The sequence below is a fragment of the Nicotiana attenuata genome, unplaced genomic scaffold, assembly GCF_001879085.1.
Source record: "Nicotiana attenuata strain UT unplaced genomic scaffold, NIATTr2, whole genome shotgun sequence".
Lineage (NCBI taxonomy): Eukaryota > Viridiplantae > Streptophyta > Magnoliopsida > Solanales > Solanaceae > Nicotiana > Nicotiana attenuata.
Window position 1 is genome coordinate 29,760 of NW_017670280.1, and position 18,414 is coordinate 48,173.

General features: G+C 36.9%; 2 protein-coding genes across 2 annotated transcripts; one reads left to right on the forward strand and one right to left on the reverse strand.

The window, feature by feature from the left end:
• The first annotated feature begins 1,966 nt into the window (after positions 1–1,966).
• LOC109237182 (homeobox-leucine zipper protein PROTODERMAL FACTOR 2-like) lies at positions 1,967–7,327 on the forward strand. Its single transcript, XM_019403452.1, has 9 exons — positions 1,967–1,997; positions 2,068–2,132; positions 2,514–2,942; positions 3,163–3,264; positions 3,912–4,112; positions 4,222–4,408; positions 5,347–5,612; positions 5,948–6,043; positions 6,816–7,327. Exons 1-9 carry the CDS (start codon positions 1,967–1,969, stop codon positions 7,188–7,190), a joined length of 1,752 nt encoding a protein of 583 aa, XP_019258997.1. The 3' UTR covers positions 7,191–7,327.
• Positions 7,328–7,724: 397 nt separating this feature from the next.
• On the reverse strand, positions 7,725–17,537 carry LOC109237184 (AP-5 complex subunit zeta-1). The gene is made up of 16 exons (XM_019403454.1): positions 17,286–17,537; positions 17,004–17,144; positions 15,825–15,916; positions 15,388–15,484; positions 14,301–14,344; positions 11,710–11,798; positions 11,219–11,310; positions 10,990–11,136; positions 10,582–10,729; positions 10,411–10,487; positions 9,756–9,827; positions 9,103–9,150; positions 8,884–9,011; positions 8,635–8,791; positions 8,287–8,497; positions 7,725–8,194 (listed from the first exon to the last, which is right to left on the reverse strand). The coding sequence occupies exons 1-16, from the start codon at positions 17,403–17,405 to the stop codon at positions 8,148–8,150; spliced, it is 1,710 nt and encodes a 569-aa protein (XP_019258999.1). The 5' UTR covers positions 17,406–17,537; the 3' UTR covers positions 7,725–8,147.
• Positions 17,538–18,414: the final 877 nt, after the last annotated feature.

The window sequence follows — 18,414 nt, forward strand, 5'->3', positions numbered from 1 at the left end:
GGTTTTGATCGAATATGCCTTTCTCACAAAACTATAACTCTAATTTAAATTACATTAATTTTTAAAGTCTTTACCTGTTAGCATTCTAATACGTACTATAGAATAATTCTAGAAAAATGCAGAAGAAAAAAAAGAATACAAAATAATAAGCTTGACAATGAAAGCAAAAATCTCACTAACGAAGAAGTTGCAGCTTTAATAATTCCACCAAACAGTATTTTGGAGAATATTCCAAAATTAAATAAGTGGTTAAAATTTCTTGGTTTGAATATTCAAGTGAAAATTATGAATAATACTACGTTACTAATTCTAACACTTAATTTAAGTCCCAAGTAGCATATGATGCATGTGTTATCATAGTATATTTGATAGACCTAATATAATAAATTAAAATGATATATCATATAAAAGTTGAGTGGAAGATGTAACAAAAAAAACACTAAATAATTAAAGCTTATCTACGAAGAAAGTGCAGGAGAATTAAGAAATTTAACAATTTGACTGCTCAAAAAGGACCTCTTATTATAATATTCCATTCCTCCTAAATTATCTGCTATTTTTTCTGAACAATTTGATCGATATTTAAGTAATATTTAAAGATTGTTGAATTATCTGAAAAATAAATTTCTGTAACTCAAAGAAAATTGATTGACATGCAGTGCCTCGGAAAGCACGAACAAGCCACATGCAGGGAAACTTGCGCATTGGTTCTGGCCGCGAACCCTAGTATATTGTACTAATATGTGTAAGTGCCGATAGTTCGAATGAGATTGTCATGGTGCAAAAACATATATGATTTGATATTCCTTTAATTTGTTCTTCCCTGCAATGATTATTTTCTTTATATCTCGTCTAGCAGAAACGAATCAGACTGCGCTTGTAGGCTATGATGTAGAATATGTGTGGGCTATAATGTAGAATATGTGTGGGATGCGATCCCTGATATATCACTAATTTTATCTAGTCCAAAGTATGACATAGTTAAGTCTTGAGAGAAGAAAAAAAGAAGAAAAAAAAATATGTTTGGGATAAATAGGGGTGAAATATAATTATGATTTCATAATGTTCACATAGAGTTTAACTTCCTGATGTTTAAGATATTTTTTACTCCTATTTAAGGGGAGATATAATCAGATTCTTCCACTTTTTATGACTTCTCGTTAATGGAATTAGTCTTTTTCTCTTTTTTTTCTGTTTTTTTTTTTCTTAAACATTAAACTAAAGTTAAACATCAAGTATTAGTAAGTAATTTTAAAATTTAATTTTTATACAAATTTAGTGAATGTTTTAATATAAACATAGGATTTGGACTAAGGCGGGATTGACCATCTGGCATGTTCACCAGAGGCGGATCTAGGATTTAAAAACTTTTGTGTTCAACATTTAAGGTTTTTAGCATTGAGCCCTTGTATTTTTATACGTAAGTTTATGTTACGTGTCGAATGTACTGGGTTTAGATGAACCCGACGTTGCACACCATTTATATAGTGGAGAGTTTAATGACAAAAGACCTAGAGAGAAAGAAAAATAGAGACACACAGCAGCAGGTTTAGTATAATTCATTTCTTGATTAATTTTTTTTTCATATAAACTACAATAAATTATGCATGGGAATGCATGATATAGTTCTCATTTAATTTATCTTCATAGTTTTTCAGTTTCAAGCGGTTCTGTTCTCATTATTTTTCTTTAAATGACAAGCGATTCTGCTTCTAATATCACAGCCTTCCCTCGTTATAATTTGATTAGTATTTCTTTTACGATTTATTCCATATATTGGACATGGTTTGTGTGACCTACAGGTCACGGGTTCGAGCCGTGAAACCAGTTACTGATGCTTGCGTCAGGCTACACTGCCTACATCACAATTCACACCCCTTGGGGTGCGGCCCTTCCTCGAACCCTCCGTGAACACAGGATGCTTTGGGCATCGGGCTGCCCTTTTTTTATTATTTAAATGGAAACAATGGCATTAGGGTTTTGGAATTTGATAATCGGTCTTAGCAAATTTTTTCTGTTTTTTTATATTTTCTCTATATCTTTGATGAGAGTTGTGATTGTTATTAGGTTCTGCAAATTACAAGATGTTCCCTGAAGACAAACCAGGGTTGGAGCACTTTGGATATTTAGAGGTACTTTAAATTCACCAAATTAAATCACAAGTATGTTTTTTACACGAAAAATATACATTACTAAATTTTAATAAATGACCTATAGTTCACGGGTTCGAGCTGTGGACGCAGCCACTAATGCTTGCACTATAGGGTAGGTTGTCTACTGCACCTCCTTGGGTGCGGCCCTTCCCCGTACCCTGCATGAATATAGGATGCTTTGTGCACCTGGCCACCCGTTTTTACTAAGTTGTGAACTATAATTTCAAAAGTATGATCGGTTTAGTAGTAAGAACTCAAGTGTCGAACTGTCAAATTTAAATTCTGAATTCGCCTCTGGTATACCGACTGAATCTTGATGTACAAATTTCTCTACTTAGAAATCTAAACTTTGTTTCTCAGTCCATGTCAGTCTGGGAAAGAGACATGCCTCGAGCAAGTGATCTTCTTTTATCAGTTTCAATGTGTGCTGAAGTATACAAAGGCAAAATTGTTGATCTTGCTTTAGCAGCAAGTGAAGAGATAAGACAAATGGCTCAAGAACAAGAACCATTATGGCTATTTGATACCAACAACCAAACTGAGATTCTCAATGAAGCAGAATATAAGCGACGATTCGTCCATCTTGATCCAACTTTAGAGGAAATTATCAAAGTCATTGCAAGAGGAGGGCCTATTGACATACCAAATCTTAATGGAAATGTTGAAAATGCACAAATGTCAATGTTAGAGATGGAAAATTCAGCAATGCCATCTGAAATTGAAGCATCAAGAGCTATTGGAGTTGTCCTAGTGGATCCAATCAACCTTGTGAATATGTTGATGGATGTTGTAAGTTATAGATACATAGTACTAGTATTATAATATGTCGCACGAATTCTCCAAAATATAGCCAGTGTGTGTCGATCCTCCAAAAGTAGTGCATTTTTGGAGGACCTGACGTGGGTGCGGCAGCATTTTGGAGAGTTCGTGCAACATAGTTGTTTTGACCTTACTATTCTGAGTTATGTGAATCAATTGAAAATATGATACTTAATTGGTATGAAAGCAGGACCAATGGTCATGTGTGTTCTCCAACATTGTCTCAAAAGCAACAAATCTTGGACTTCTAATGACAGGAGCTGATGGAAATCCTAATGGATCTTTGCAAGTAGTAAGCTACAAAGCCATTTTGAATTCTTGCTAGTATTTTTCTAGCTATATATTTGGTAGGCATAGGTTTCATCATATAGGAGCCACATACAAATCTAGACATTTGAATTGGGGGAGGGGGAATGTGGCCAAATTTTTTTATGACGCTGGTGCGTGGGCCAGGTTGGTGCACCTCGACTATACTAGGTACTTGGTAACACTATCCACCGAGGATTAGGTAGATGGGAAGAAATTACTTGCATTTCTTGTCTCTGGTGAAGGGGAGCCTTGGCGTAACTGGTAAAGTTGCTGTCATGTGATCAGGAGGTCACGGATTCGAGATGTGGAAACAACTTCTTGCAGAAATACAGGGTAAGACTGCATACAATAGACCCTTGTGGTCCAGTCCTTCCCCGGATCCCGCACATAGAGGGAGCTCAGTGCACCGGGCTGCCCTTTTTTTCTTGTCTCTGGTGAGATTTAGCTCTAGTCTGCCAAGATTTACACCAACTTCATTGACTACTAGGTCACACCCTTGAGCGCAGAATGTGGCCAAAAATTTTGAAGTCCGTGGCTTCGTCTTACTTTAAAATCTCAAGTTCTTGTTATTTCAGTGAACACTAGAGTTGCTGGTGTATGTAAGCAAATTAAGAGACTGGTTTTTTCCAGATGACAGCACAATTTCATCTTCCTTCTCCACTTGTTAGGCCCCGGGAGGTCTATTTCGCGAGGTACTCTCGACAACTAGATTTCAACACTTGGCTGGTAACTGATGTCTCCTTGGAGAGTATTTTTCCAAATCCATTAGTCCAATGTCAAAGAAGACCATCAGGATGTCTAATTCAAGGGCTTCAAACAGGACTATCATTGGTAAAGCAAATACATCTTACTTACTGATTCAAATCAACTGTTATTCTTAACAAGATTTCTGTTCCTAGTTAGTACACTAATCGTTAGGATCATCGTGTGTCAATTTTAGGTTACTTGGGTGGAGCATAATGTAGTATGCAATGGTTTGGTTCCCCAAATGTTCAGGCAGATACTTAAATCAGGCGTTGCATTCAGCGCAAAGCGCTGGATGCTGACCATGGAGAGACATTATGACAGAAATGCAACTGTGAAGAAACAGTATGATCAACCATTGGAACAACCCTTGCAAGACAATAGTAAGCTGGTTTGCTTTTTCCTCAAGATTAAACTGTATGATCCTAGTCGCCGTCATCTTCATTCGGAAAAAGGATCAAAAATACCTCTTTACTATAAAAAATATCTTAATTTGTTCTCCGTTATACTTTGGAATCATTCAAACCTGTGCATGTTAGCAAATCGTCTCGTATTTGCCCTTGATCCGAACAGATCTCCAAGGTTCGGAGGAAAGTTTTAACCTTACTCGGCCTTGATGGATAGAGTTACCTGGTACGTGTTGTTAGTAGAAGGTAGCAGGTATCCTATGCAAGGCCAGCTCCACGGCAAAGCAAGTGAAGCCGGCGCTTTAGGCCCCAAAAATTACATTACATCATTTATATACTATTTCATCAGAGGTATATTATATCAATTTTTGTTATTCATAAGAATAAAATATTCAGGTGAAAATATTAATATGGTTATTCAAAACTCAAAAAATATTAGAAAAAAATAATTAACAACATTGCATCTTATGCTAGAAAATAAGCTTCAAATTAATTTAAAGACTCTTATAAAAGTTTGGCTTTAGGCCTCAAAATTTATTGAGCCGCCCCTGATCCTATGAAATTAGTCGAGGTGTGCGCAAGCTGGCCCGTCACCTCGGTAATCAAAAAAATTGGACTATTTTTCCTGAAGTATTTTGACACAGAGAATCCAGTATGTCCACACTGGAGCTCCGTTAAAGCCAAGGGAAAGTATAAGATGATTTGCTAACCACAAGGATACGAATGATCCAAAGTATAACGGAGGGTAAAATTAAGATATTTCATATAGTGAATAGGTAAAGTTGACCTTTCCCTTGTCATTCTTCAGGATGTCTAAAACTCTAAATGAGTACATATAGTCTATTACTTGTAAAGAGAAAACTAGCATTAGTACTGATTATTGGTCTTTCTTGTGTTCATCTTCCACATTCTAGACATAGAAAAAGGAAGGAAGAATTTAGTGAAGTTGGCGGAACGGATGGTGAGAAGTTACAATGCTATTTTTAGCTCATGCAGTGAAAATCAGTGGATGCCCTTAAGGATACAAGGTGGTGGGGATATCTTTGTGAAAACAGGCTTGAATTTAGATGCTCGAGGAACCCCTCGTGGTGTTGCAGTAACGATTTCAACGTCTGTGTGGCTACCGATCCCACAGAAAGATGTTTTTGAGTTCCTTCGAGCAGGGGACAATCGCTGCAAGGTAATCTGTTACATAGATCTCTTCAACATTAAGCCATGCTAGTACATTAGTAGTGTGTTTTTGTTATTTCCTTAGAGCAGATCCACTTGTTTTTCTTACTCTTTGCACCAGTTTTAGGTTCACTGATACAAATATATAGAGGGAATGTTAGGGATCATAAAAGGGCGAGTTTAGGATTCAACTGTCGAGACGCCTTTGGGATTAAAGCCTTCTTAGTTATACTTGTTAGAGTTTATTCCATTTTATTAAAACTCCACTTATTATATCCATCTTCAGTTCTGCAATCTGTATTCTCAACTGATGTCATTTTTCATTGCTACCACATATTGTTGTAGTGGGATTTACTCTCCATCGGGTGTATGACTCGGGATGAACTACATATTTCTTCAGCACGAGACCCTGCAAACTCTGTTTCACTAGTCATGGTAGAGGTATGTCAAATTGTCAATTCAATAACTTGTACTCCGTACGTAGTACGTTTTGATTTTAAATTTTTATTTTATTTTATTTTACAAAGGTGGTGCCTGAGCCAGCTTGCATGTCCATTGGGTACCTATGCCTACCAAGACTTAGGCAGATGGGAAGAACTCACCTAATATTTTTTTTGTTTAGAATTCTACGAGGAATGAAGCAAAGTTTTTGTTGAGACATATGTTGCGCGGACTCCTCAAAACATGCTACCGCTCCCGTGTCGAATCCTCCAAAAATGCACTATTTTTGGAGGATCTGGAACGCCCCGGGGATATTTTTGGAGAGTCCGAACAACAAGGTTAAGACATAATATAATTAACCAATTAAAAGTGTACTCTCTAACAGCTTTTAGATGAGATGGTCACACGCTTCAACATGGCATTAGAGCAGACAGAGGTTCTGTGTCCAAAGAGGCGCCGGATTCATTTGAACCCAGTACTTTTGACGCGGAGCAAAAATTTAGTGTAAAAATTCACTAAAGTTGCAACACATAGTGGGTCTGAACCCATAACTTTATAAATATAATAGGTTCAATACTAAGAACCTTAAATATTGAACCCATGGTGTTTAAATCCTCGATCCCCTCCTGACTGTCACCCAAAAAGCAAAAACATATTTCCAAGTGTAATAAGCCAACACGTGACGACCATGTTGAGAATTCTCACTGTTTAAGCTTTTTAGATGAGACGGTCACACATTGCAACAGTTTCTAACAGTTTTCGTGATTAATAGCCTCCCAATGGAAGAGAAGACAAGTCAGAAATGTTTTACCTGCAAGAGAGCTTCACAGATTCAACAGTAATGTACATAATTTATGCACCAGTTGATGCATCAGCTGTGCAGTATATTATGGAAGGTAAAGACTCAGATGATGTAGTAATGTTGGCTTCAGGATTTGCTGTCCTCCCTTTATCTCCTGAGAAAACAAACTTTCCAGAGGAAATTGTTACTGGTGGAAGTGTTCTAACCATGGCATTTCAGTTGATGGATGAAGAACTATCAACGCCGGAGTATCTTCCTCCACACTCGGTGTTTACAGCAAACAAACTCGTATCTGAAACTATCTCCCTAATCAAGGATTCATTGTTGTTCAAATCTGCATGTTGAAACATTTATCTTGTTCCTTAATATTCTTCTTTACTGAGATGAGAGGATGTTTGGCATCTAGAGAAACTATGCCAAGACTGTCATTTCCCTTTGTTTTTTTTCCTCCTATTAAATAGAGAATAGAGAACATTAAGATTCATTTTAGTGATCAAAATTGTATTTTATTTTTTAAGAAAAAAAAAATTGGAGTATGACAATCCCCTGCGAAATAAATTACCAATATAAGCTGCATTATTTTTGGAAAAAGCTTATTACTCTGTTTTCTGGTTTTTTTGAGTGATATTTGGTGGATTTGATCATTCCAAGGCCAGGCTACATTTTAACTCTCTTCTCGTCTTCTTGAGCCGAGGGTCTACCGGAAACAGCCTCTCTACTCCCTCGGGGTAGGGGCAAGGTCTGCGTACACTCTACTCTCCCCAGACCCCACTTGTGGGATTTTACTGGGTTGTTGTTGTTGTAGTAGATATATAGGATAATTAAAAGACGAATAACTTTGTATAGGAATGAAATAAACTTGAGTATAGACATATAGTATATGGATAATATCATAACGAATTTGGATTTATAAAATAGCTGATCGAAGAAATATACACGGACTGGTTTGTTTCATTCGTTCATTGGACCAAAAGCTTCTTACGCTGATAATAATTTCTCAGCACTCAGAAAGTAAAAAGGGCAGAAAACCAAATCATACACACAAGAAAATAGATTAATGTACATTTGATGTAATGCGCCAGCATAAAGCAAAACCATCCCTCTTACAAGAAAGGTTAGTCCGGTGAACTAAACTCCCGCTATGCACAAAGTCCAAGGAAGGGTCGGAGCACATTGCTTGATGTAGAAAACTGGAACAAATGGACTTCTTTACATCTTTGCTCTAACACTTTGTTCTTTATTTTCTGTTAGCATTACTCACTCAGAATGTGTAGTGAATGACGAGCAATTCCTGACGATACACTATCTTCCAGGAAGAATATCGGTAAATGAGTAATCATGGGGAGGACCTGCGTATCATGTTTTCTACCTCATTAATAACAATTCAAGCTGTCTTTGTTGAAAAATAAAATTCGGATAACATTTACTACGTTCAGCTTACCTTCTTGTTCACCTAAAATGTAAAATGGAACATGGGAAATCATTTTAGTTCCCCCTTCACTCCAATTCACAGTGCCAGGTTTCTGCATCCCTTTACTTGGAGATTCACATGGGCCCAAGATAGACAAACATATAGCAGGTTCATTCATCAGACCCAAATAATCACGTGCACGCCTCCAGACTCTTGCATCTGAGATCCGAGAACGTGCAACCTGTCAATCATATTGACAAATTAAGCATAATAACCCAAAATCTGAGACATTTACCATCATATCAACTGCTGCCAGGAAATACTTTCTCTAAAAGGTGATCGCTGTAAACGGCCACAATAAAAGCTAGATACACTAACCTTTGCCAAGGATACACGGGCCCTGGGTAAAAGCTCACGGTGATATGTGGCAAGCTTGGCAATGGCTGTCACAACGAAACACAATAATCTTGATTGTGATGATTTTCTGAATTTTGCAGTATCGGACCCAAGAGCTGATTCACGCAGACCCAGACGGCTTATCAGCAAAAGAAAAACATAAAACTCAGTCAAGAGTGGCATCTCAAAATGAATCTCTGATGTTGTGCAAAGCAGTCAATCAGAGTCTACCTTGAAGAAAGGTTTTCATACAAAAGTAATTCCAAGCTCTCAAAGAGTTCACGAGCAGCATCTTTGTGGGATTCACCACCACCTCCATGCTCCCCAATTGCCCAGCATAATTGTAATGCCAATTCAGTCTGAGAAAAGTTAACCTTCAGTCAGTTCTTACAGGTTAAATGAGATAGAGATATATACCTTATTGTGACTTTGGAAAGAAGGTTCAGTCACCTTTGTCGGACTATCATAAGCTTCTCCAAGTCTGTCCACTATAGGCTTCTGCGCAAACATAGGGGTGGCTATAAGTACACCAAATCAAGGAAAACAGGGAAGGTAGAGAGGAAAGAGAGGGGATTGCAGGTCTTATGATTTGATTGAGAACAACAACAACAACAGCCCAGTGAGATCCCCACAGGTGGGGTCTGGGGAGGGTAGTGTGTACGCAGACCTTACCCCTTCTCCGGAGGAGTAGAGAGGCTGTTTCCGGTAAACTCTCAGCACAAGAAGGAAAGAGACAGTGTATCAGTAACAGCAAAGGAATCCAAAAAGATAACACCAGCAACGCAATAACCAGAAAATAGAGAGCAAAGTAATAACACTAAGCAGTAACAAAGGCACAGTACTACAGACGCAAGGGAATAATATGGACAAAAAGGGCCACTAAACATACTACAGACTAACCTACGACCCTAATGAAGTATTATGATTCATTGAGAAAAACTCAAATATAAAAAAGTTATGAGATGAGATATGGGCAAAATAAAATACATGAAGGTGCGCAAGTCATGCAGAAATGCACTTCATTACCATTCTAACCAATTACGACTTTGAATTACTATACAAGATCAAAGTGACGATTTGCTAGGTATAATTAAGACCAATACCTTCAGAAGTGCAATGAAGCTAGGAGATCGATTAAAGGCTGCAAGCATGAGCTCTAAGATCCTCTTTTGAACCTACAAATATGAGTTGGAATGTATCACTAATAAAAATTCAAATACACTCAAACAGTAAAAAGCACTACTATGATACTGCGCAAAGGTGGCATCCACTCAAAGGGTCCCAGCATTAGGAGAGGGATCCTCCTGTAAAAGATGAACCATAACTATTCTATTAAAAAATGCTCCCTCTTTCTTTCTTTCGTTCTTTCCTTCATATTTTTTGTATACGCCAAATTCTCATCTTTCTAAAATTCTACAAAAGTTCGTTGCACGGATGTCATTCAGTTTTGAGTATAAACTTCAATGCCTTGAAACAATTCTTATATTCAAAAGAAAGCAAACTTCAATTTTCAAAATTCATGAAAATGCATGAAGAAAAAGAAGCAGGGCAATCTGCTCTACAGAAAGGGACCACAAATCCAAGTACTTTTTTCAGAAGAGTAATCCAAGTACCTTTTAAACCACATTGCTATAAAAAAAATGATAATGATAATTTATGGAACTACAGTAGGAGATTTCTCCATAGAATATTGGATAATCAACATGATGCTACAATTTGAGAAGGCAACCTTCAATTTATCTATACGAACTTAGATACCTCGTACAAGAATAGCTTGTCTGGAAATAAATTGGAATATCTTGCCATAAGTAGGGGAACCAGAGCACATATTAGAGCTGCAACAGAAACATTATGAATCAAGCTCTTCATAGAGCTGCTTCCTTGTTTATCAAGAGAAAAAGCTCTCCTGCATAAAATGGATGAACTTACAATCATTGACTTCATGGATCGCTATAGCAGTATACATATCAAGCAGCCGAGGTGTCATTCTCAGCGCTTGTTTCAGCCTATCAGACATAGGCGAGCTAACTGCTGCTTGTAGAGCCGCAGCCACTGCAGGAGAAGCCCAATGGCGTTCCTAATGATTAAGAGAACCGTGAAAGAGATAAATTAGAAAAACTTGGTAAGAAAACAAACTATAGGATGATCTAGTAGAATATATCATCAAAGAGAGCATCAGAATGAGCATGAATTAACATTTTGGAAGTGAAACGTAGTTATTTGCACTTTTTGCAGCAAAATAAGTGCTAGCGGTTTTACTTGAAAGTCTAATCTCTCTGTTTACAGCATGCAACCCTGCAGTAATTTAGAGTTTCTAAGACAGAGAAAAGATCATACAGCTAGACCATCGTTCTCATCCTTGAGAAGCTCAAGAAAGAATGGATCAGCTACTGCCATAGTGGTGCTATCCTCAGATTCAGAGTCCACCCCTCCATCTCCTATGGTTGATCCAGTATACGCTTCATCCATGAGTGCTAGCAACATCTGTTACCAAGAGGAATCTCCGCAATCATATCGACAATACTAAATTTTCAGTAATCTATCATTCCGAATAGTAAATAATAACCTCAGGAGCTGTACTCTTCTGTATCGAAGCTATGCTACTGCCCACCAGAGATCCTGAACTCTTCTCCACCTTTTCCAGTGCCACAACCAATACTGCCAAAGAGGAAGAGAAGGTCTTATACTCTCATAGAAAGAGGAACAACTAGAATAAACCAATAATGGATCTTTGCCGCTACTTGATAGAAAACAGCTTAAAGTACAAAAGTACAAACCTCTTTCTGTTTTTAGCTTTTGTTCAAAAATCACTTTGCAAGCATCAGGCATAAGTTGCTATTGAACAATTCAAAGTGTAAAATCAGAACCATTGCCAATGAACCATGGTTGACGCCTTTTAGGGAGGGAGGGAGGGGACCACTAATTAAGGTAAGTAAAAGTGTATAATGGTCAGTGTTGTTCAGTTCATAGAATTCATGTATAACCCCTGATCTTATTGTTTTACTTGTTTCTCATTTGAGGTGAGGATGAGCAAAAAAGCCATAAAGTAACACTCACTAGGCAAGTCTATGATCGATGGAAAAAGTGGAAGAAATGACCCCTGGGAAATCAAACCAGGAAATACTCTAAGAAATGCTTTTTCCAATCTGCATGGGTGATCAAAAGTATTTGTAAGTGTCATTCCATAAATAACAATAGGAGAATTAGGTCTACCATACTTTATAAGTACCACATAAAGCAAATTTTGTTAGCCATTGGACTAAACAAAAAAATAAAGTAAAATAAAACAATGCTTAGGAGATACTAGCTGAGAAAAGGAGCTATACATTATCCTCTCCATGTTTACCCCGGATAGCTACACCAAATAGTCCAAATATATGAGACATCAAATTTTGCAAAAGTGTCCATTCATAACATGGATTTGCATGCTGGCAAAGTGTAAAGTCCCACAGATTTTAAACCTTAATCTCCATTAAATACGGACTTAAATACGTAATTAAAGTGTCATAAACGGGTTAATGAGGTCATATAACACAGTGAGATGATAGAGGCGTAAATGTAAGCGTTTGGGATGCATTGGCAAAGCATTGGACTGGTAGAAGGTCAAACTTTAAGTGCGCCTTGTGCTTTAAGCCCCAACAGCGCTTTATCCTTTCTTGCGCTTTTCGCTTTTCATTTCATTCAATTATCATATAGGCTCCATAGACCTACTATGGGTATTTGTATATCATGGGTAGGGGTGGCAAAATGGTTAGAAGAAAACAATTAACCACCCATATTATCCACTAAAAAATGGATTGGATAATGAACTTTTTAAAAACGGGTCAAATATGGATAAGAACCATATTATCCATTTAGAAAATGGAAAACCAATGGGTAACCAATGGATAACCAATGGGTCTAACTTTTACATTTGTAAAGCCTCAAATTGGGGTTCCTCAAGTTAGGAAGACTAAGAATTCTCCCAAAAGTGATCATACACAAGAAGTCATGGATAATATGGGACCATATATGGGACCATATTATCCGCCGGTTAACCCGTTTTTTATCCGTATTAAATATGGATTGGGTCAGATAATTTATCCGTTTTTTCATTATCCGTTTTCGACCGAACCATATCCGACCCGACCCGCCCGTTTGCCACTCCTAGTCATGGGTACTAATTATGTCATTCATGGATGAAACATTCTTTCTTCATAAGATGAGGCCGATGAGCTAATATTAATCTATGTGCATAATGGTATTACATTTGGCATGTTCATGGTTCACTCGATGGGAGGTAAAGGCATAGGGTGCTAGTTACGCGCTTAGCCAATTTTGGGGCACCTGAGAGTACAAACTTTCAAGCAAAACTCTTGCAATCATGGAGCATCCATGATGACAAATAAAAATTGGCAGAATTTGGTTAACTGTATAAGTTCTACAAATAAGAGAAAGTACAGACACCAAATTTTAGGTTACATATGGGAGTAACACTCAAGTCCAACATGACAATAGTCAAACACCTGGACATGTAACTGAGACTTCCTATTCTAATACATTTCTCAAAATTTAGAAAATTCTTTCTAAATTCAGAAAGTCATATCATTCTTTTGGATACTAGGCACTACTTCTGAACTACCTCTTCTTTCTTTTGGGCACAAACTCGAACTTCGAAAAAAGAAAATTTTACACTTTTTAGAATATACAAATATTTCAAATCCCTTTTATAAAACCAAGTTAGATATCAGAAAAGAAGAGAAGACTTCTGCACTAAATTTAGACATTAAGTCGTATTAATAACGTTTTCGAGAGCACTTTTAAGTATATGAGATACTTCCTATACTTTGTTGAAGTTTTTCATGACTTGACTATGTTGTTTGTGACGTCAGAACCTACGAATTTGATGGAGCTCTCCTTCATATGTTGTGCTCACAGTTCTTAATGTTCTTTGATAGATTAAATTCATAAATTATCCCGTGTATTATTCTTCTTGCGTCCCCCTTATTTCTAAAGTTTTTCTGTCTTCCTTTCTGCATCCAACACAAAAATAGTGATCTTGATCGTGTTAGTATCTGATCCTCCTCCATAATAGGCCAAGGGGCAAGCAACCCAGTGCTCAAAATTTAAGAAACTCAGGAAGTTTAGAAGTCTTTGGTTTTGTGGCTGCAACACCAACTCTTGAAGGATGATACAAAAATTTAGGAGGCGAAATGGAACTTTTAACTTTTCAGTGCCTTAATGGGCATTGCCATCAAATTATAAATAAAGTGCCCTCTAGACGCATTTGAAAGAACAAGCAACAAGTTCTACTCTCTGATAATAATTAATGCTACACTCCGTGTAAAACCATGCAGCAACCAATCAGTTCCATATTATTTAAATGACATCTTGGTTTCATGTATTGCAATAAAGGAAATTTATTTCAGCAGAATTTTCGAAAAAAAAGAAACGGATAAAAAGAAGCTGAAAAAATAAGGATATTGGACCAAATTAGTTTCTCAACATTTCAAAAACAAGGTTTGAGTAGCCAATTATAAAATACAAGAACAAAGAACAAAGAACAAAGAACAAAAAAAAAGTAGTAACATAATCAATCCATTCATTGGCATAATTCCACAAAATTTCCCATTTTTTATCTAATAAAATGAGATAACAACCAGACTTACTTCTCCCCATTCCATGCAATTAGCTTCAGCAATAACGGGAAAAACTGCAATGTCATGAGAGATCAGATTTCTAAGTGCATATAAACACCCAAATAAATTAATGGCTAGTATATTCCATTCTTACAGAAGAGCGTGTATATGCATACAAGGTTCACATTCTGCTTGATTTCAAATGATTATAGAGATCAATCAACAATGTCTGAGTCCCAAATTAGTTTGGAGCCAGCTATATGTATCCTTTGTATCTGTGGCGCTCTATTTAGGTCATAATTATTCAAATGACCATAGAGATGTAAATCCATTCACCTATAGTACTATGTCAAATGCATTGTAACTGTCACACTGCCTTAAGATTATATAAGGAAAGGATATCCAAGTGTCCAACATCACTACCGTGGTTCAAATTTAAAGCCCTTCTATTCGAGGAGAATGTTATGATGCTACTTTTTTTTATTCTTTCTTTTTTGGTTTCCTGGAAGGGGAAGAATCAAAAACACTTCATAGGTACCAAAACGTTTTATGGAAACATCTTTTTGTAAGTAGATTATATGGGAAGATCTTGTCTACAATTAGAAATAATTTGGACTACACTAGCATGACCAAGAGAATAATCAATGCTAGGTTAACTCAAGATGAAGCAGAAGGCTAGTGCATATTAGACAGATAGGAGTGTACAGTAAAGGCCAGCATGATATGTAGGACTCCTATGAATTTGGATGTTTAGCAAAATTATAGCATATATCATATCTAATAGACTATTCAATAGTGTTAGCTGATTCAACCCGTTATCAGGCTACATCAATATGACTCATACATCCAGGTTCAATCAATGTGTTAAAGCTACAGATGTTCTCTACTAATGTATAACTGCTACATCTGTTACTAATTACCGAATTTTAAAAGGAGAAGGCGAAAGAATATTTATTTCACCTGCACTGTGTCAAGAAAAAAGGAATTATAGTACAACATGAAGGTATCAAATTCACACTCTTTAAAAGATGCTAATCTACTCTGTTACAATTGATGACTTGAGCATTACACTCCCATAAATTAGAATTAATTTCAGCAACTAAATCTGAATATGTACCTGGGGAAGCAAAGTAGGGAACGAACTTGAAATTTTTTTCTTGTTTGCATTCAGAAAGTCAAGGGTTGCTTCTGCAACAATAGGGTCTGCAAACTCACTGCAGTAAAAATTAGGAATTGCTTAACAAATCCAAGTAGAGTGAATTATTACTTATGTCTTGTAAAATAGAAATATATCAATCTAGTAAATCAGGAAATGTAAAACTGGAAGCTACACTACTTGAAGCTGATAGCATGAGGTGAGCAAATTACAAGGGGAATTTCTAATAGCATACTAATCAACTGAACCATATTCAATTAGGAAGGTGATGAACAACGAATGTATACTATTTGCTGTGCTTTCGCGGTCAGATCGTCTCACATCATATTACCACAATTATGAAAGGCTGGGCGCAAGTGAAAATCTTCAAACTTCTAACAAAGAGAATGATTCCTTACCGGCTCAAGCATGACATAAAAAAAGTCCGTAAACTAGGATCAGCGTCATGCAGGACCACATCTCCGAAGTCAAGAAAAAAATGGAGTATAGCCTATATAACCAAAAAGGACATCTTTAGCATTAGCATATACCTTGTCCCGGAAAAAAAAACACAATAATAAAAATAAATGCTTACTTTTGAATAATACAGCCATAAAGTGGCCCGAATTTAATCATCGATCAGAATGCCGGGTAAAATTTCTATTATGAAATTAGAATACCATGGATATTAAAGCAGTCAGCATGACTTCCTCAAAAAAAGTGTAGAAGAAACACTTCACATCAAAAAAGGTTCACAACAGACAGTTCAGAACTTCACTTTCACATATTAATGCACCATTTTTGTCCAACCAAAGGTATACGTCCAAGTGCGCAAACATAAGTATAATGGGCATACAAGTACATATGAGTGCTTGTCAAGTGTAGGTAGACATATTCGTCTTTGCCAAAGATAAAGGTAGTGCAAAAGAAGTGAAAATCTAACTTAAGTAGTTCCACCGGCCAAGACTCAGATTCCAGAACTTCTTCCGAACTACTCCCTCCAGTCCAATTAGTTTGGTCTTATTTCCTTATTGATCCATTCCAAAAATATTGTGTAAATTTCTATATTTTGATAAAATTAATTTTAAACTTTTCCCATTTTACCCTTAATGAGAAGCTTCTCATGCCACACAAAATGTTATGGGATGTTTAAGACTACAAGTATCAAAAGTCTTCGAGCCACACAAGTGTTATGGCATGTTTAAAACCAGAAGTGTTAAAAGTCCTCTTTTTTTCTTAAATTTTGTATCTACTTAAACTATACCGAATAAATTTGAACTCAGGGAGTATCTGAAAAGACTGCCCATTTTCTCTGAGGTTGCTCGTGACACATTTATCCGATTAGATAATATTAGAATAGTCCTTTCTAATCTCCCTCATTATCCTGCTATTGTAAGCTACACCGAAATTGAACTAAATTATTTGATTTAAAATAGCAATAAAAAAGGAGAAAAATTTACCTTCTTACAGTGACAAGTATCTGATTATCATATTGAAAGTACTAACAATTTCAGCTTAATAATGTGCAAAATGCAGTTAGAAGTTCAATTCAGAAATTAGCACAGAGCAGAAACGTGAAAAGCAGAGGGAAAGAGTACCAATAGAAGAAGGCCATTGGATGTTTGAGACTGCGAAATTGAGGCAACACATCGCTGAAATATCCTATTTAAATGAGGATAAACCCTAGCAATCAAATCTTCGGATTTCTTACTTATGCATAAGTCGCAAAGACTTTTGACCTGAAAATGACAAACAATCAATAATCAACTAGTACACCTCAATTCCAAATGAGTAAATTTTGTGTCAATTGAACAATGCGTGCAACTCCGTGTGTGTGTGTGTGTGTGAGTGTGTGTGTGGAAAAAGAGAAAAAAACTGACGGAATTGAGAAGAGAAGGATCGGAGGCAGGGTCGTTGGCGAAATTTGAGTCTCTGGCACTGTGGGATAAGGATCTTAGATGGAAATCAAACTCTTTGTATTTGTCTCCTCCACCGGCCATTTATTTTTGAAGTTGCATCAATGGCAGAATTGCTGCTACTGCTACTGTTATTATTTTGCAAATTAACGGCTGTCGTCCACCTGTTCTTGTTCGTTCTTCTTCTACCTGGTCTCTAAACAACAAAAAATAAATGTTTTTATTATTGAAAATTAGGAAATTAGTAAATTGTCAACAAGAAAAAAATGAAAAATCATAAAAGGACAGGATGACAAAAAAAACAATTTATATGAAAGTGATATCTTGTAAAAACGGTACTCCCTCCGTTCATTTTTAGCTGATGATTTGGAGAATGAGTAGTTAATGATAAGGGTAGAACAATATGTTTCTCTTGATTTAGTATAATGTACAAGTAAAAGTGAAAATGTATTTTAGAATCAGAACCTCTAGTTAAGGGTGATAAGACTTGGGACTCCCAATCTATCCCAAACTCACTTGAGTAAACTTGAATTTGTGTCAAGTAGGCTTAGTGTGGGGTAAAATGCTACCTGCCGACAAGCTTTTAATTTTGAGGACTCGAACTCGAAACTTTTAGTTAAGCATGAACGATATTTTGTGTCAAGACAACTCACATTTTGTCAAAAAACTAGGACATTTCTTCTCAACGGTAACCCCAGTAGTTATACTCCGGCATCTGCTGCTTCGCCGCCGCCGTCGTCGTCGCTGTCGTCGCTGCCGCATGTGCTGTTACAGGTAAGTTCATTTCTCTCTTTCTGCCCTTTGTTTCTCTCCCTCTCTTTCTCTTTCTCTCTCCTCTTTCTTCTTTCTCTTCTTTTCCGGTAGCTCCTGGCCCTTCTCGCCACCGGAGCCGGGACGTGCGTGTCTAGGAGAGTTGCTGTAAGTCCGGTGACCCTTGATTTTCGGCGACTCTTCTTGTTCTGCATTTTCTGGCGACCCTTGCTCTGTCTTCTTATTCCTCTCTCTCTCTTTCCCTTTCTCTCTCCCCCCTTTTGTGTGTGTGTAGGGGGTGCGTTCTGTTTCTTTGGACAGGTGCAGCATTTTTCCGGCGAGG